This window comes from Penaeus vannamei, chromosome 33 (assembly GCF_042767895.1).
Source record: "Penaeus vannamei isolate JL-2024 chromosome 33, ASM4276789v1, whole genome shotgun sequence".
NCBI classification, from domain to species: Eukaryota; Metazoa; Arthropoda; class Malacostraca; order Decapoda; family Penaeidae; genus Penaeus; species Penaeus vannamei.
The window spans coordinates 10,878,662-10,898,661 of record NC_091581.1 but is presented as its reverse complement, the minus strand read 5'-3'; the positions used below and the strand labels follow the sequence as shown (position 1 = coordinate 10,898,661).

The window sequence follows — 20,000 nt, the reverse complement described above, 5'->3', positions numbered from 1 at the left end:
TGTGCCTTGGGGTGTGAGGGCGAGCTTCCCTCAGGGCCAGAGCACTGCTGGCATATGCTTCCCTGATGCCCTCCCACCCCTCCCCGTCTCTTCCACTCCCCTCCTCTCGTAACCTCCGTCCCCCTCCCCTCCTCTCCACACTTCTCCCCCCCCCGCCTTCCCCTCTCTCTCTTCCCCTCATGTTGCCACCCAGCCTTGTGATGTATCAGCACCATCTTTCTGGCTTTACCCCCGTCTATGCAACTTTTACGTATTCTATCTTCACGCTGATGGTTTGATCTCCAAATACATTTCTTTATTCTGCAAGATTTCATGTACCCCTGTTATGTAATATATCAAAGATCCACAAAGACGCATATCGCACTACTACACCAAGTGCACTCATCCAAGTAAAATAAATGCCTCAACTGAAGATTCATATACATTACTCGGCAACTTTACTCCTAAACACACATTTACGCATCGGGTTAAGTTCAAGAATCATAGGTCTACCGTCTACCATTCTACCTACAGTCTCTTGTGTGGTACTTTTGTTAACCCAGAAGGACGATGAGAAGATAGATCACCGTTTTCTCTTACCTGTTCACATTCCATCCACTACCGTGTATAAACGTCCACATGTTGGCAAGAGCCGTTTTTCACTTTCTCAGTTGCCGGTACTCATATGCAGTTCTTGATGTTCAAGTATATAACAACCGCACATTTTTGTTGTTGTTAACTGTGTCAATCTATTTTGAGACTAGAGAAAGATTGTCTCCTTTGCCTTTTAGACTTATACTTGCAGATGTTCGGTCGAACCAACGTGCTCATGTTATCTATAATGAGCCATAGGGATCTGGTGATTTCTTTGGGTATGTCCCATACTTGAACAGTTAAAACAATTCTGAATTTTTCTATGTAACTGCATGTGTTGCCGAATAATTGGTATTCTACATCAGTATAAACAATGCTGTATAGGAAATTAATGAGCATATCGCAAGCCATTGTGGTGACTATATCATGTGAAAAGTCATAACGAATTCCTTTAGTAACACTGGGAATACCTTTATTCTACTTTGGAAACGTCTGTTGTACAAGGTCGTTCACCAAATTGTAAATGATTTATGCATAGCGGCTGTGACATATTCAACAAAGTGTCTATTTCAATAAGCCTATTCATCCTCACAAAACTCATATTTGGGATGTGGACAGGGTTCTCGTCCTGCGCGCAGCCACTTGCTCGCACAGCAGTTTTCTAATACCGTAAACAAAGAAAACATATATTAATGGGGGACTGAAGAAAATTTACGTACACAAAATGATGGTAATTTAAAAAAAAAAGACCATAGATCAAAATAAGACAATGTATTTTAGAAAACAACTACACACACACACACACACACACATATATATATATATATATATATATATATATATATATATATATATATATATATATATATATATATATATATATATATATATATATATATATATATATATATGTACAGTATTTACATATATAGTATTTACAATTTAATTTGAAAACAAAACAAAAAAAACTTTTATACAGTTTATTTTTTTTATAAATCTAACCAATTGTATATGTGGTTTAAACTTGACACATCCTCCTGCAACTTTTATCATTCCAGAAGATAATATGAGGGATGTGAGAGTAGAAGTTGATATTTTATTTCTGATATTTGATTTCAACAAGTTTACCTTCGAGAATAACCTTTCTATAACATTAGATGTAGGTAAACTTAATATTTGTAGAGCAAATTCGGAAATGGTTTGGAACATGCGATGTCCTAGCTCATCCCGAAGGGTACCGATTGCTGTAAAAAATGTTTCCGGGTTTAAAATATTCCTCATTTCGTCCGGAATTAGATTATGGTCTACTGCTCTCCATTCATTAACCAGATGTTGTGAATTAGTGGAGATCCTCGGAAAAGCAGTGACAAGGTCTCTCAGAGACGGCATTGACACTAGATCCTTCATCCAGAAAGTTTTGGGGACAAAAATGTGGCACATTTGATATTGCTTCTTTGCAAGAGGGAACTTTTTTTTCATTTCTTAGCGAGCAATGATGAGAAATTGTTTGCAGGTGCTGAATACATTCTCTAGCAAATCTTGGTTGTGTCTGTATTCCTCTGATTGTATGAGGCAGTGCATTTCTGATCCAAGATACATCTGGTAAAATGGAAGATGATTTGAATCGTTCTCAATATCAATGGATGTTCTATCGTCTGCCTTATTTATTTCATTTCTCTTTATAAGCATCACAACAAATCTGTGTAGAGTTCATGGCACTTTTTGTGTAGGACTTAGATGGTTGGTCCTTGCTGTTGGAAGAGTAGGTTGAGCTGGTTGAATTTAGGCAAAATTAAATTAAGGAAAGTATAATAGAGTTTTGTAGATGGTTCGTTCATTGTGTCCAATATGCTTATTGTTGCACAGAGTCTTTCCTCTGCCCTGATATTAAAGAAATACAGTTTGAGAGGCTCCCCCTGTTCCAGCCGTATGGTATGATGACCACCTTGTCTGGTACACATGTAGTAATTTGTGAGGTTTTACATCACAAAATCTTGAAATTCTTTGAATATATGAATTCTTTTGGCGCTATGGGAGAAATGGTTGTGTATATTCCTCACAAGATCTTCACATTTGCGAGGAAGACATTTGGCGGCTTGGGAGGAGCACAAGTGTACAGAATGGCAAATACATTTGAGTATGGTAATTCCACTACATTTGATATTAGTAGTTACAATTGGTGTCGATCTCTAGAACTCAAAGAGGAGCATGTTTCCATAGCTAAGTCTCAATAGCTTCTTGAAAATACAAACGTGGTGTGAAAATAGGCACATATTTTTCATCAAATTATTTGTAGAATAATTGATTCAAACCATAGGAAATCATTATTTATTGTGCGAATATCAACAAAGCCATTTACTATGAAAAAAACGTAAAATAAATTTTTGCGAACATTTTGCACGCATGAGTGCGTGTTGCGATCTGCAAATCTGCGGGTGTTACTTCCCGCGCTTCAAATGTTCGCATAGCAGACGAAAATTGTATGCATCGGTAACAATGGATGTGGAGTATTGGCCAGTCTCTGAGGAAAGCATGTTGTTAGTCATCCAGTACATCTTGTTATCAAAAGCACATTATCTTGTACGGCTGATTGATTATTCTTTCTACACTTTGTATGATATTTTTGACACCTTATTTACGGTCTTTGAATGGCTTATTATATTTACGTCCAGTGACCAGACGCGCTTCGACCCAACTTTGACCTCAGCATGCTGATGTCAGCATATTAGTTCTCCCACGCAGCTGAGTTAACTGAAAGGGGCGACCTGGCGCGAACCTGGGACCTTGCGATTGCAAAGCCAGCGTTGTGTCACTGAGCTTTATCTTCTCTACACGATATGGATAATTATAATTGTCCAGGAGAGATATAATACTACTGAAAATAGACGCGCTGTAAAGATTTGGTACAAAGTTAAATCAACTGTTTGGTGAGTTAAGCTCATCAATGTCTGAGGTTTGTTTTAACCTTTGAGGGTATGCATCAAATGCAGATGCAACACACCAGGGAATATTCTAAAGTTTCTAAATTCCTGAATACCAGCAACACATTTCACTGTGGGTATTTGAAGGTTGATATCTTTTACTTAAACATCCCTCATGGGATTGCAAATATCACTTTATCAATGTCTATTTTAGGTGACCTGTTATGACCTCTCTTCCGCTGACCATGAATGAATTGAAAGTTCCGTCCTCAAGCACTGATAATTCGTAAGGAAAACTATTGTCACAAATAAACTGATGTTCAATTTCACTTTTTGTTCCTCAGTGGCCCTCTGAGGCAGCAATGCACACGAGAGAGAAGATATGGACACGTTGATGCATTAGAGTCTGAAATGTGTAGTGGCATAAGAAGCGGTTAAGAGCTATGCTATTGTCTTCTATCTTACTGTCAATCTTTCTTCTGTGTGATCCTAAAGCTTGAATTCATAAACATTATTTAGTTTGCCTATACCAGTGAATTCGTTGACGTTTTATTCATCATTCCAACAATTTTCCCATGAGTACATCAGTAGTTCCGTATACACCCTTCACTTTCATTAATGGTACTAATGAACTGATGGCGCTGCTGTATCATTAATGTCAATCAATATTACGGTAGTCTCTTAATAATGTTACTATTCAAATAATGGTAAAATGCTCGAATCATAAGTCATAATATCATATTTGACAGAAGCCTTAAGCATCAGGCTTCTACAGGAAATTGCCGATTCCGCACAATCAAAAACAAGGCGAAAATATCCATGCAGAATCAGGGTACTTATTGAAATAATCTACTCATATATATCCCGAAAATATGCGGTAAAAATGCGATTGAAAAGTTGCAATGACGTTTTGAGAGGTTGTGTGTGTGTGTGTGTGTGTACGTGTGTGTGTGTGTGTGTGTGTGTGTGTGTGTGTGTGTGTGTACGTGTGTGTGTGTGTGTGTGTGTGTGTGTGTGTGTGTGTGTGTGTGTGTGTGTGTGTGTGTGTGTGTGTGTGTGTGTGTGTGTGTGTGTGTGTGTGTGTGTGTGTGTGTGTGCGTGTGTGTGTGTGTGTGTGTGTGTGTGTGTGTGTGTGTGTGTGTGTGTGTGTGTGTGTGTGTGTGCGTGCGTGTGCGTGTGCGTGTGCGTGTGTGTGTGCGTGTGCGTGTGTGTGTGTGTGTGCGTGTGTGTGTGTGTGTGTGTGTGTGTGTGTGTGTGTGTTGCCGAGTCTCCTGGCGCTCGGGCGAGGAGTGCAAGGTCAGTGACAAAGATAACGGACGTCATCTAGAATAGAGTTTGCAAGTCTTCGTCACAAGGGGAGGTGATTTTGATGACTGAGTTAGATATTAAGATATATTTTACTGCATTATTAGTAGTATGAATACACTATCATACTAATAATTATCTGAAACCATCGACGATTCAACTCGGCGGTGTAGGAAAACGGAAGAGAAAGATACTGCTGTGCTTGCAAGTTCATAGATGATGGGGAGTCATGATGGTTGTAATACATATATAATATATTTGAATTATAACGACAACAATATGATATGCGCACTTCGTTTCCAGGTTACACTCTAACATACACACACATGTGTGTGTGTGTGTGTGTGTGTGTGTGTGTGTGTGTGTGTGTGTGTGTGTGTGTGTGTGTGTGTGTGTGTGTGTGTGTGTGTGTGTGCGCGCGCGCTCAATCACTATAGTCTGCCGTATAAATGTCTAGGATGTTAAAGTCAATGATAATGTCAAATGTTTCAGTCATTCGCATTCCAAGTAATGATTTCAAGCAGAACTGCCCTCAGCATGCAAAAAAAAAAAAAAAAACAACTGAAAAAAAGATTCTAAAAGAATTCCACCATAGATATACGTACATAACTTTACACGAATATACATACAATGTTTCTTTGTAAGTAATGTATTCAGATTCCATGTAGTTATAGAAAGATTCTTTCTCTTGTAAACTGCAATTACTGTATGGTATTGCTGACTTTCTATCTTTTAATTCTATTTTAGCTTTATCTTGACGCACTGACACCCCTGGTGTTATTAATTTCGTTTTTTCAGTGTGGCTCTATATACAGCTTATGATAATAATGATAATAATAATAATAATGATAATAATAATAACAACTGTCAGGTATTTTCTACGACAGAAGAAAATACGATCTTTGTCTTGTTTCCGCGAAGATCAGAAATGTCATATGAATGATTCTGGAAAAAGGAAAAGAAAATGGAAAATGAATAGAAAATGGATCAGACTCCCGCTAACATTTTGCAACCGAGCTTCACGGTTGATTTGTCTTGTTGATGTTTCATGGTTTTATTGATAATCCGGTAGAAATTGGGGTATTGTATCTTGTTCTCGGTGTGCAATATATGCCTTTATTGATTAGCAAATGATAAACTAGTGTTGCTATCCATGGGTATAAAATGATGCAACAATACGTGTAATGCAGAACTGGAGAGAACTTGGATCAGTTTCCGGTGAAATTCGCCACGAGTTAGAAGTCAAACAAGAAAACGGGATATATTTTTTTTAAGATTTTATAACTTTTTCAACACCAGATTCATTTTAACAATTCCAGTATCAGTTACTGATATTTTTAATTTGCTAAAATCAAATAATGGAATGCTTATACTCCGTGTATCTAATACACTCATTCGACTGTTCCCTTCGATTACTTCATTATGCAAATAAGGAATGGCAATTGTTATCCGGTAAGTCTAGCAGTTATAAAACATGCTCAGCATAATCTAAAAAAAATTTGGTTTCTCGACATTTATTTTCCCGTTTGTTATATTATCTGATGCAATAGGTTTTAGGAGCTTGATCAACTGAAAATAAATAAAACATGGCTACATATTGTGCATGATTATATGCAACCATTGAATTCATTAGTTTAAATAATAGAAACTTGAATAATGCATTTGGTGTTCCTATTCTTACTACAGTATTGCCATAATTGTTTTGATCGTGACTACAATAGTCATCACCAAGTAGTACTTGCCATTGCTGTCAAAGTAATCTAAACTCTCGTACTTGATTAAGACATAACCACCAAAGCCAACCTTACAATCACCCACTTTTATGTAAATATATCATGATAAAAGTGATGTTTGGTACAATTATAATAGTAAATAAGATTAGCCTACAAGCGGCTAACATTTGTTTATCAAGTTGAAATATTTCATAGGCTTAAAAGAAGCTCATAGATGACAAAAAGTGCTTTTAATTTCCGATGTCAAAGCCTCCTATTACATATTTTCCGACATTAAAACAAGTGCAAGATAAGCGCTGCGTAGTTGATAATGTGTGTATAGATTCTCGTTCATCTGGCAGGAAGAGTGGGAGACGCTGTGGTGCCGGTATTCAGTATTTAGATACATTTACTTCATACGTGTTGGTAGCGCAAAATCAGAGTATATATATATTGTTTCAAACGGATTTGCAAGACTTTTTTCTTGTTTTTTTCTTGTCTTGCTTTAAGTGGTAACTTTGAAGGAGTTCTGTTTTCATGTTAATGTAACAATAGTCACCAACACTGTACTTTCTCTCTTCAGGTGTACATTTCCATCAGTGCAGTACGATGTACTGAACTCTATAGCGGTTTAAATTCAATAGTTGTCGCGGTTATGCATCCAAAATCGCTTATCAGTATATGTATAGACAATATAGTCAGTGCCACCATTATATATTCCCTAAGTCATCCACCAGAGGTAAGTTCTTTAGCAATGAAAACCACCTCTAAATTTTCCTCGCTAAATTTAGCATTGTGACAAATGGGTAAATGTTTTTGGTTCTACATTGTGGGGGTCAGGACAATATGGTAATGGATAAGGTAGTGCTCTGCTAGTCTTTGAAATTACAAAAACAAACTATGCTCAGACGAAAACAAATTGCTTGTTTTCTAATTTGTGACAGATGTTTAGGGCCACTGATCCAAACTCAAGGAGAAGTTTAAAGAATACAGAAAAAAATGCATTCGTGATGGACAGTCGAGTGCTGAAAAGATAAGTTACCCCTAACGTGGTGTTATAGAAAACTTCGTTTTCTTTGGAAGTTTCATATATTCCCAGGGTGATCTTAATAGTATACAATCATATTTCTACGTGTTATTTTTATTGATATACACTTCAGAGAATTCGGTTAAATAAAACATGCTTGAGAATAATATTCCACACACCAAATTAATTTAATTCTCAGATGCTTTGACTATGCATAGTATCATCGACAAGATTGTTTTAACGAATTTTCAACGCATTACTCAATGGTTGTTTTCTTGAAATGTGTTATATCGAGAAAACCTATCCCAGCCTTTTCTTTTCAGTATGGTTGCTGAAATTTATTTACAACAATAAGGGAAAATACGAATGGGAAAATAGGTTATGAATTGCTGAAGATGAATCCTACCAATACAAGAAAACAATTTTTAAGTTTTGAAGTTCAGTTTTTAAATTTTGCCTATTGATTGTACTGTGTGAGTATGAGGAATGGAAAGGAACAGACGGACAAAACAATCAGCCTAGATAGCTTTGTTATTTTCAAGACTAATAATTTCTGGCCACATATGTATACCCACTGTTTATAGAAAGTGAAAGCATGTAATTATTCCAGTTATTTATCGTATGGGAAATATATGCTTACAAAGGCAATATGAAAGCATGAAAGATAATTTCTCTCTTTCTCTTTGTGTACGGTTGCGCGAAAATGAACAAGAGCGCTGCAATGTATTCTATGTGTCAGTTTGCAATAATGTAGTTAGGTGCAATACATTAGTAACTCAAATCCATCCATCCTTCCTTCCTTCCTTCCTTCCTTCCCTCCCCGCCAGATAACATGGCCGGGTGTGAGTCAACTGTGGGCGACACTTTGGCGTCTTCCTCTGCAGATTCCTCTTCGAGCAAGTCGCCTCCTCCACGCGCACCTCACCCACGACCTTTGTGAAGCGACTTTGCCCCTGATGACCCTTTTGGCGGCTGAGGCGAGGAAGGTTTCACTCTGCCCAACTGACAGACGACTCGCATCTGCTCGCTTTTCCGACAAAATGTTGAAATTCATAAGACTGGAGTCTCAACATGAGCTCCGCGATCTCGACATTACTGGTGTGGATCTCGGTTTAGATACGAGCCTGCTGGAGAGTCTGCTGCCACGGTGCCCTAACCTCTGTGCCCTCAAGCTCGGCGGCAACACGTCTCCAGGTGTTCTCCGGGCTGCTAGAGCTTGCCCCATCCAAGTTCTTCACGTGAGCGAACGACTCGTCTGGAACCCACGAGTTACGGAAAAGGACCTCGTGGAAATATTCTTCGGGGTGACCGATGTTCAAGCGGATCAAATGCTGCAAAATATCAAAGACGCAAAGCCACTTAACTTGAATCTCTCGTGGCCACTTTTAAAAGATCTTTGTACTGGCTTCTGTAGAGTAAGGTGCGAGTTTTTATTTTTAGTGCTGACTATTTTTCAGAATCTGGACAAAATTTCAAGCAAGTCAATACCTTCACAGAGAGTTCTAGACATGTACTTAAACTACATGCATAGTTCACCAGATACTCCTAAGCTTAAGCTCAAAAGCTGCACGGTGGTATCGGGGGAGTTTGTAAGAGTGGCCGTTGCTGTCCCCGACTTAGAGGAACTTACGTTGATTTCTCGAGGGGGATGTGACCATTCCACGGCCGAGGACTTGAAGGTGCTGAGAACTCTTCCATCGTTTAAAGTCCTGCGGCTGCGCGATCTGCGACACTTTGGCCAAGGTGACCTTTCCATAGTACTTGACAGCTTGAAATTGATTGGTCCAAAGTTAGTCGAGTTAGAACTTCAAGGTGGAAAGGTCGGCGAGGCATGTGTAGGGTACCTGTCACTGGTTCTTCAAACGTGCCCAAATCTTCGGAAACTATGTCTAGATTCAAACTCTGGTTTCTCATCCACTCATTCTGAACCGCTGAAAGTCGGCTGCTTAAGACACCTCAAAACATTTACGTGTAAAGCTCCTCTTATCAGTCACACGACGTTAATTTCTGTGATTCACTGGTCTCCAAATTTGGAAAACCTGATTCTTGCTGGCAGAGTAAATGGCATTGAAGAAGTCTTCAAGAACTTGGTTCTCTTGCCAGAGCTCAGGGTTCTGAAGATAACGGTAAAACAACAGTTGCCAATCCAAGATATCTGCGAAGTTCCACGATCAATACAACATAGCGATTGTGAATTCCATGTACCCTCCGCATGCCTTACAGAAGTGGATATTTCAAAAATTCAGTTTTCTGGTTGGACCTTTGTTCCAACAACTCTTGGTAAATATAATTCTGTTTGATAAACAGATTAGGTATTTTTAGACATAAAAGTAAAAGAATAAATAAATAAACAAGATACTTTTAATATTGAAAAATAAAAAAATACCAATCTATCTATCAACTTACCTACATGCTATAGGTTGCTTGTATTTAAAACCCAATTAATTTTTGAATAATGATAAATCGAAGCTTTATACCATGGGGAAATCAAAGGTCGTATTTATAATATAAATTGTATTAAACAACGACTGGAGTAAATACAAAGAATACTGATAACACGTTTCATTTGGTTTGATATTTGAGTTGTCAAACAAAATGCAACATATGAACAACTGAGCAACAATAACTCGGTATTCTATTCTATTTTCCGGGGAGTATTACTTGTTTAAAATAAAATGACTGACTAATCACCGAGATATCAGTACAATGTTTATTTTGCCCAGTAGTTTCTGAAAATAAAACGTATAAACAACGAACTGGGTTTTGGTACATGTCTAGCATTAGCAACAAGCATTTCTTTTCCATAGAATCATTTTTAGTGTTTAATTTTGATACTTGTAATCACTACTTGCTTAATCACAAACTTGTACATTATTTGTAGATATGCAAAAGATATATATATATAATTACTCACAGATAAACACTGACTGGATTTATTTTTTTCATGACGGGCAATATATTTTACAGCAATTCGAAATATAAGACATTTGTTCATTAAAATTTCTTTGGCAATCTTGGGAGTGTCATTAATTACTGTTTTTAATATTACTGTATAATTTGGATGACCAACCATGAAAACCAGAAAGTGGACAACATTACATTAACCAACTTTACAATACGTTGCATAATCAGTTATAATATATATTTTTGCGTCTATACGTATCAGTAATACAATTTCCTTTAAAATATATATTCAACAATTACTATAATTCATATAGCTCTCTACTACACAACAATTACTATAACTTAATTTTTTATACATATACATCTAGATGGTCCACATTCAGTGATAAAACTATCCACAGATTTATGTGATAAGAATCAGTTATGAAATGAGAAAACGAAGAGTAACAGAGCTTAGAATAAAGTGAACAGTGTAAGCAGTAATTCCTCATCACGATATAAAATTCTATAAACGGAGAATAAAATAGGATCAAAAATACATAAAATAAGAGTCAAGGAATCCTCCAACGGATATTATACATCTTAATGCAGCATCAAGACGGTGATGCACAGGAGACTAAGCAGCAGGCAGGAAGCAGATGACCGGAGGCCCGAACTGTAGTCGACGTCCCCCTCTGTGGAAGACGAAGAGGTGAAGCTCTTGGGCGTGGATGTTATTCCACTGTTTATTAGCAATCAAAACATTGAAATCAATCTCAAATTAGAAAGCAGTTAGTACAAAAACTAGATGATATTAACTCATTTTGCTAGAAATGTCTATATAAACTGCACTAATCAGCAGAATTTAATTTATGATTTCAGTCAATTTTATTCGAGATGTTATATAAACGGGTTAACCAGCACAATCTAATCTGACTATTTCGTTCTGCGTAAACTAGCAGAATCTTATATTTTATTTTGCTGGAAACATCTAGACTATGAACGTTCCCAACCTTATTACGATTTCATCTAATTTAACTGTAAACATCTACAGATATGGAATAACCACCACTATCCCGTTTATGATTCGATCTTATTTTGATGGAGATATCTACATAAACAGTTTGAACTAGCAGTTTTATTCATGATTTCATAAAATACAATCTAGCACAAAATTCTATCCAAAGATAAATCCAAATATATCAGTAAACTACATGAATCGAATGAACCCTTTAACATAAATACGCAAGTGTATAGATGGATTAATGAATGGGTGGGAGGAGTGGGTACCTGTGGATGTTCACTTATATTCACTTAGACTTTACCTTTCTCCTCTACGGCCACTCGATTTACTTCCTGATTTGCTTCAACTTTTGTTTCGATTTCCTTGACAATCTGAAAAATAGAAATACAAAAACATCGTCTATATTTAACCTTTATTTTCATTCTGACTGAAATGACCTTAAATTTCGTTATGAAAATCGACAGCCAAAATGCTCTTTCCCTAGTACCCCTCTTCAAGACGCAGACATACTGTATTTACAACAAAACATTTTAGAAAAAAAGTAATGTCAAAAATAATAAACTACTGAAACAGCTTCGTCAATTACCTTTTCCTCCAACCTGACAGTCCCTTGTATATCCTCCAACAGATCTTCCTCGCGCGCCAGCTTGGAAGTCACGGGGCTGGTGGTGGTGGTCGAAGTGGTGGTCGAGGTGGTGGGGAGGTCGGGACCGAGCAGCGCCACCAGCTGTCTCTCACTCGTCGCCATCATCTCGTCAAGTTTCTCGTAGTACGGGCAAGCCTGAGAACATGAAAACCCTGAGTGTATCTGCGAAAAGGCTTTTGCTATTGTTGACAAGATCATATCTACTTAATGATAAAAAAAACGAGGGAGGATTGCCGATATATTTCTATTAGCGGGAAACTACTTACTGCTCCTTGAACGATGGGGAACATTTTCTTGGGATCGACGCCCATGCTGGTGAACTTCTTATGGCACTTGGCAATCGTGCTGGGCGGCAGCGTGGTCGTGCGGCCGAACACCCAGGCAAACTCTGCCCTGAATCCGAAGTACTCGAGGCACGAGTAAACGCAGGAGTAAGTACGATAGTCAGTTGCAATGATCTGTTGGTAGATGCTGTATGGTAATGCTTGCGGTCAGGTTTAAGACAAAAAAATTATAAATAAAACACAGTTGGTAAAAATGATCTGAAATTACTCAATAAGAGGAAAAAATGGGAAATGAATAGGGATAAATCTCTAAATCAATAATCACAAATGCTGAAAATCAGGTGATTTACATATAAACGGATCCTTCGACGTCCAACGACGATTAGACTACATGTATTTTTTACACGATGGAAAATATTTTGAGATAATGAAGCTAATTACACAGAGGAACTGACCTGGTACGGCGCTGCGGGCACTCCCGCGGCGTCGACGGTCATGTACGCCGGGTCAGGCTTCTCCACATCATACTCCTCGACGTGCATGACGGCCCCCTGGCGGACCTTCTCGTCCTCGTCGGTCAACCCCCGGGTCGCCACATTCATGTACTCCCCTGTGAAATGCAGGAACCTAAGACTCGTGCAGACTTCAAGGAACTTAATCACAGTGAACGACTCGCTAAAAACGAAATCAGGATTCACCAAGCCTTTTCCCGCCTCGTGCACGCGTCCAGGAAGCACCGGCAATAAATCTAATCGGGGATTAGCGGATTGGAGAGGACTCGCGCACGAGGCCGAAGCCCCACCTACGGCCTCGCTGCCTCTGATATGCGCTCTCCGATAACTCGCAAGAGCGCAAGGCTTATTGCACTCCCTTGCCGATAAGCAAATCAATAAATACTACTTCCTAGTCATTATTAATGCTACAGACATTTGGGCTGACAAAATAAACTGTAAATACGACAAAAAGTGTGGGCAAAAGCGCTGTGGCAAGAAATTGTAAAAGCAATAACATGTTATGAAAAGGTTACTTTCGCAAGAGAAGTGTCAATCTGGCTGCCCGCGAGACACGTGGCCCTTGAAGAGCAAAAGAATGCGATGATTTATAGAAACAAAAAATAAACGGATAACTCCATAAACTTGTTTTATGATCAACAGTAGAATGGCAATAATGAAATACAGTAAGTGTACTATAAGTAAAAGTATAATATGAGGGAGAGGGAGAGGGAAAGGAAGGCAGAGGGAGAAAGAAAGGAGAAAAGGGATGGAGAGGCAGAGGGAGAGAGAGAAAGGGATGGAGAGGCAGAGGGAGAGAGAGAAAGGGACGGAGAGGCAGAGGGAGAGAGAGAAAGGGATCGAGAGGAAGAGAGACAGAGAGAAAGGGATGGGGAGGAAGAGAGAGAGAGAGAGAGAAAGAGATGGAGAGGAAGAGGGAGAGAGAGAGAAAGGGACGGAGAGGAAGAGAGAGAGAGAGAGAAAGGGATGGGGAGGAAGAGAGAGAGAGAGAGAAAGGGATGGGGAGGAAGAGAGAGAGAGAGAGAAAGGGAGGGGGAGGAAGAGAGAGAGAGAGAGAGAAAGGGGGGGGGAGGAAGAGAGAGAGAGAGAGAGAGAGAAAGGGATGGGGAGGAAGAGAGAGAGAGAGAGAGAGAGAAAGGGATGGGGAGGAAGAGAGAGAGAGAGAGAGAAAGGGATGGGGAGGAAGAGAGAGAGAGAGAGAGAAAGGGATGGGGAGGAAGAGAGAGAGAGAGAAAGGGATGGGGAGGAAGAGAGAGAGAGAGAAAGGGATGGGGAGGAAGAGAGAGAGAGAGAGAGAGAGAAAGGGATGGGGAGGAAGAGAGACAGAGAGAAAGGGATGGGGAGGAAGAGAGACAGAGAGAAAGGGATGGGGAGGAAGAGAGACAGAGAGAAGGGGATGGGGAGGAAGAGAGACAGAGAAAGGGATGGGGAGGAAGAGAGACAGAGAGAAAGGGATGGGGAGGAAGAGAGACAGAGAGAAAGGGATGGGGAGGAAGAGAGGCAGAGAGAAAGGGATGGGGAGGAAGAGAGGCAGAGAGAAAGGGATGGGGAGGAAGAGAGGCAGAGAGAAAGGGATGGGGAGGAAGAGAGGCAGAGAGAAAGGGATGGGGAGGAAGAGAGGCAGAGAGAAAGGGATGGGGAGGAAGAGAGGCAGAGAGAAAGGGATGGGGAGGAAGAGAGGCAGAGAGAAAGGGATGGGGAGGAAGAGAGGCAGAGAGAAAGGGATGGGGAGGAAGAGAGACAGAGAGAAAGGGATGGGGAGGAAGAGAGACAGAGAGAAAGGGATGGGGAGGAAGAGAGACAGAGAGAAAGGGATGGGGAGGAAGAGAGACAGAGAGAAAGGGATGGGGAGGAAGAGAGACAGAGAGAAAGGGATGGGGAGGAAGAGAGACAGAGAGAAAGGGATGGGGAGGAAGAGAGACAGAGAGAAAGGGATGGAGAGGAAGAGAGACAGAGGAAGCGGTGAAGGGAGGACGAAGAGAAAGAAAGAAAGAAAGAAATAATATCTTACAGAATGAGAACCTTACTAAGAGACACGAATCAACGAAAGCTTTTCCATCAAAATATTTTCTGAGAAAAAAACTGTACGAGAATATTGTACAAATAACCTGCCCTGTTACCTACCGGTCCAGGTGTAGTTCTGAGTGACGCATTTCTTGGTATGCTGGTACTGGTTGGGAACGCTCTCGATGTCGAACCAAAGGCCTGAATACTGCAATGAAAGAGCGACGGGTATTTAGTCGTGACGTCTGAGGTCTGTAAAAGAAAAATAAATGTACGAGGTATGATTTATATGGAATAAACTAAAGAATATTATATACATTTCTTTTCCCTCCCTCCCTCAATCCCTCCCTCCCTCCCTCCGTTCCTGTGTGCGTGTGCGTGTGCGTGCGTGCGTGTATCCACGTGTCTGCATTAGCTCTGTTTTGTCCATATTCATCCATATTCACGTCTCTGCCCCTGCCTACCAGCTCAAGTGAGAATCCGGCAAGTCGCTTACGAACCCAAATTAGAAGCTACAAATTCTCTCTCGGGCGAACACGAAACGCGATAAGCGAACCCCACGCCCGCGGTGACCGAAATCGAATCAGCAAATGACGTATGCAAAGCGACGGAGGCAATTCGATATCGAGTGATATTCGTCTCCAACACGCCCTCGCGAAGCAAAGGGATGGAGAAAGGCTGAAGAAAGGGAAGGACCGTGGTTGCGAAAGAGAAGGCGTGCGAAGAGATAAGAGAAAGGAGAATGCGAAGGCGTAGAATGGAGGAGAAAAGGAAGTTATTCGAAAGCACGACAGGAGGGGGAGGCGGAAGGGAGGGAACAGCAGAGAAAACGAGATGAAGGGATTACATATTAATTTTAGTTATGAAGTATAGATATATATGTAAATATGTAAATGAAGTATAGATATATATGTAAATATGTAAATATATATATATATATATACACACACACACGCACACGTACGTTTGCGTGCGTGCGTGCGTGCGTGCGTGCGTGCGTGCGTGCGTGCGTGCGTGCGTGCGTGCGAGAGAGAGAGAGAGAGAGAGAGAGAGAGGAAATTGGAAAGGGAGGGAGGGAGGGAGGAGGAGGAAGAAGAGGAAGAGGAAGAAGAAAAGGAAGAGGAAGAGGTGGAGGATGATAAAGAGAAAGAAAAAGAAAAAAGAAAGAAAAAGAGAAAGGAAAATAAAGAAAAATATCTCCCAGAACGAGACCCGTTTCCTCGAATGTCTAGCACAACACAGACCAGAAAACCGCCACAAGAGAGCAGCTGCTGTCGCTAGGCCGGCGAGAGGACGAACAAAGAAAAACAGTCGAGCACAATTCGATAGGGATAATCTCCTCCATCGATGAAAAAAAGACGCTAATCCTATTAAGTCGAGTTAAGGAGTTCATATAACAAAGGAACCTCATGACCCCTTCTGCAGCCCTACAGAACTCCTCTACATTTACTTCTTGCTGCGAAAAAAAACGGACGAATCCTGACTATTTGAGGAGTTGAGAGATTTAAAGACGTGATTCGCGATGAGGATAAAAACGATTCAAAAGTTCATTAGCCTGCTTATGCAATGACCTTCTGCAAGATCGTCTGCAAAGTGATCAAGGCCAAAGCCCAGTCCATACATGACATGCACTACAGGCACTTTTTTTGTTGTTTTTTCTTTCTTTCTTTTTTTGTCAATAAGACTTCAAAATCCCAATGACGATTATATTAATACGTTGAATCTTTGGGGCGGATTAGTCGATTCTTTGGGGCGGATTGGTCGATTCTTTGGGGCGGATTGGTCGATTCTTTGGGGCGGATTGGTCGATTCTTTGGGGCGGATTGGTCGATTCTTTGGGGCGGATTGGTCGATTCTTTGGGGCGGATTGGTCGATTCTTTGGGGCGGATTGGTCGATTCTTTGGGGGCGGATTGGTCGATTCTTTGGGGCGGATTGGTCGATTCTTTGGGGCGGATTGGTCGATTCTTTGGGGCGGATTGGTCGATTCTTTGGGGCGGATTGGTCGATTCTTTGGGGCGGATTGGTCGATTCTTTGGGGCGGATTGGTCGATTCTTTGGGGCGGATTGGTCGATTCTTTGGGGCGGATTGGTCGATTCTTTGGGGCGGATTGGTCGATTCTTTGGGGCGGATTGGTCGATTCTTCGGTCTGACCGATTCTTCTGCTGATTCTTGACAAGGTTTACACGCACACAAACGCCCAGTGTATCCTCGCCTCCCTTCGCTCGCTCGCGGCGGTCAGCCCAGGCCTCCATCTCGACAGATCAGCTACACGCGAGTACCCCATTGATGGCTAATTCCGGGCATCAGGAGAGAGATCACCGAGCGCCGCCCCTCTGGAGTCGGGTGTCGCCTTGGGTCCGCTCCTGAGGCGGCGGCGGCGGCGGCGGCGGCTCGCTCTCCCTTCCTCTCCTCATGCGGGGAAGCCTCGAGGAGCAACGGTCTCCTGTGTAGGCCTACGCGATATTTTTCTTTCTCTTTTTCTTTTGTATTCGAGACGTTCTTTTGGAGCAATCTGCTGGATCGTCATGCATTTCCTTATTGTAATGATGGGGGTAATTGTCGTAATATTTGTAATTATCGAATAGTTTTAATACGTGTTCTTTGCATCAGATTATGTACGAGCAGCCCAGAATAGATTGCGACCGGAAAACGTCCAATGCTTTATAATCCCGTTAACATTGCCTCCGGTTGATAATATAATCGCCCGTCGTCAATCTGCCAGTTATCATGTCAGTGCGTCATCCCTCCTTTCTATTATCAATTCATGAGCATTACCGCGCCATTTTGCGACTGTCAAGCCTGTCTTTGTACTATTTCCTAACTGATGCAGTTCACAGCTATAAGCCGATATTTTGTTTCGAAAAAAACAGCGATACAGATTTCGAGACTTTTCGAGGATTTGTCTCCTTTATAATGGAAGATTTCTCAAGTACAAAGGATGGCCGATTCTTAAGCTTTTATCGCCGGCTCTCGCGGTACCGGGGTCAGGTTGCGGCAACAAGAAGCCTGATCTGCATTCCCTTTCATTCCTCGCAAAGACTGAGCAACACAACACCATTTCGAGGTTTGGCTGAGTAACCGAAACCATAGATGTGTTTCCTTTTTACATATTATACTGATAATTGCCAATCAATGAGACATGATAATCAATGATGTGTTGCATGATCATCAACAATCTCTTACGCAGAGTATGATCATCTGTCACTTGTTTGTGGCACGATCTGCAATCCCTCTTGTATGGCATGATCAGTCGAAGGTAAAAACGTAGACAATAACAGACACGGAGGCTGCGGGACGGACTTTTGCAATACACTAGTTCTCTGACTTGTACAAGAGTGTATACGTAAGTCTTAAATCATACCTGCATGAATATGCTCACCACAATGACGCATCGCCGTCTTTAACTCATCACGCGATATCAGTGTCGTCGTGGAATTTTCAGCGATCACCAAATATTACATGATAGTAGACTACTTTTTATCTTTTAGCGCCGAAACAAGACTTTCATAACCCACCCGTACTCTCTACTTCCACTTCAGAAGCAATCGTACCCTCTTTAACTCTTGCCCGCCACTATATGAATTCTCTCCACCATAACAAATTCTCGCCACCATAACAGTCTTACTCTCGTCGGCCGGGAACCCCAGTAACGACCGCATTAAATTCGTTTCGTTTGAATTCATTCAAACTAATAAACTGCCATCGCAAGAAACTAAATTGGTTTCATATTAGCCTGCAGTCCAGTGTGTGCCGTGACTGCCGTTCACCGTGCTCAGCAGCCTCCACTATGGTGGAACATTCCTCCTCCTGTTTAGCCTAATATTTGCCTGGTAGCTTTCTCGTCAGCGTCTACTTCCCCCGACGCCCGCCCTCCCCACCTACCCGTCCAGCCCAAGCCTACCTTCGCGAGTGGTTACCATAGCAAGCCACAAATCACGCTCGGCATCTGTCTTGATTATCAAATTAGCTCGGGTTCGTCACAAGCTCGCCCTTGGTGGTAGCATCCTGTTGGCGTCGCTAGGTTAGGCGCACTGCCCTCTGTGATGTTCTCGCTGTACCAGGCATAGTAGGTTCTTTTCATATTTACTAGATGGCGCCTTCACATGCATTGAAACAATACGAAGAAACGACGATAATTATTTTATATGATGTCATGAAACACGAAGCAATATCTGTTCTAACTATTAGGCTTGCTAACAAAAAGCTCTGGCTATTTACAACTGCCAGAAAGCCTTCCACGCAGACTCAACAAGTACAGATTCATGTTGATTCGTTTAATGGATACGTTACCACTCGACTCGTTTCCCAAGGCAGACTTTGCATGATGAAAATACAGGATTCATACAAAGGGAAATGTATGAAAATAATGTAGATAATAGCAATTGAAACCCCATCGTTCTGAATGAAATAATGCGTGAGAAATCGAATTTCTTTTATTCCCATTACGAGTATCAACCATGAAATCTCGTCAGTCTTTTGTTGCGTTGTGAGGTTGTGATTACTGTAATCCACATCCATCGCAACAATGCCATGTCCGGGTGGAACAATTGTGGAATAAAAGATAAAAGTCAGGAATGATGGCACCGGTACCCCCTCCCCCACCCCACCCCACACCATCCCCACCCACGCTCACATATAGACTTCCATATCCATTCATTTATTTCTTCCTCTGGCAGTCTTTCTTTCTCTTTCCCTTCCTTTAGTATTTGTTCGCGTCTCCCTTCTTTGTGATTAAACAACATACCTTAAATAAACAACTGACACAACTGACGGGTTTACGTTTTGCTCTTTTAGTTGTAATCGTACGTATGTTTGCATCTGATTAAAAATGGGAAATAACATTTCTTAGTTAAAGACAATCGCAACGTTTTCCTCACAAAAAATAATGACTAAGCACATATCCCTGTCAAGGTGTCAGCGATCTGGACCGCCGTATCCTGTGTTAGAAGAGGCAAGGCGGCTGACCATGCACGCTTTGATGCTGCTATGTCAATTTACCATTACTGCTGTTGACAATACGCAAATGATTATTGTTACGGATTCAAGCAAAAGCATTGTTCGTGTCAGCTGCCGACGTCCGTTTTTAGTGGTTTGTTTGTTTGTTTC

General features: G+C 41.0%; 3 protein-coding genes across 4 annotated transcripts in view; 1 reads left to right on the top strand and 2 right to left on the bottom strand.

Annotated features, from left to right (window-relative positions):
- The window catches only part of LOC113817581 (short-chain dehydrogenase/reductase family 16C member 6), an 18,126-nt gene extending 18,054 nt beyond the window's left edge, over positions 1-72 (bottom strand). The window contains exon 1 of one of the 2 annotated variants that reach the window (XM_027369628.2): positions 1-72. This exon is cut by the window's left edge and continues 82 nt beyond it. The gene's annotated coding sequence lies outside the window, so the exon portion shown is untranslated. The other variant, XM_027369629.2, reaches the window with a different exon arrangement.
- Positions 73-7,040: 6,968 nt separating this feature from the next.
- Positions 7,041-11,152, top strand: LOC113817582 (uncharacterized). Its single transcript, XM_027369631.2, has 3 exons — positions 7,041-7,250; positions 8,366-9,818; positions 11,034-11,152. The coding sequence occupies exons 1-3, from the start codon at positions 7,167-7,169 to the stop codon at positions 11,045-11,047; spliced, it is 1,551 nt and encodes a 516-aa protein (XP_027225432.2). The 5' UTR covers positions 7,041-7,166; the 3' UTR covers positions 11,048-11,152.
- Positions 10,038-20,000, bottom strand: part of LOC113817583 (crustacyanin-A2 subunit) — a 40,373-nt gene continuing 30,410 nt past the window's right edge. Inside the window, exons 2-7 of the mRNA XM_070145304.1 lie at positions 15,012-15,099; positions 12,831-12,985; positions 12,358-12,549; positions 12,032-12,226; positions 11,747-11,816; positions 10,038-11,116 (exon numbers count right to left, since the gene is read on the bottom strand). Coding sequence (XP_070001405.1) covers positions 11,025-11,116; positions 11,747-11,816; positions 12,032-12,226; positions 12,358-12,549; positions 12,831-12,985; positions 15,012-15,099 — 792 coding nt within the window. The 3' untranslated portion in view covers positions 10,038-11,024. The remainder of the gene's footprint in view (positions 11,117-11,746; positions 11,817-12,031; positions 12,227-12,357; positions 12,550-12,830; positions 12,986-15,011; positions 15,100-20,000) is intronic.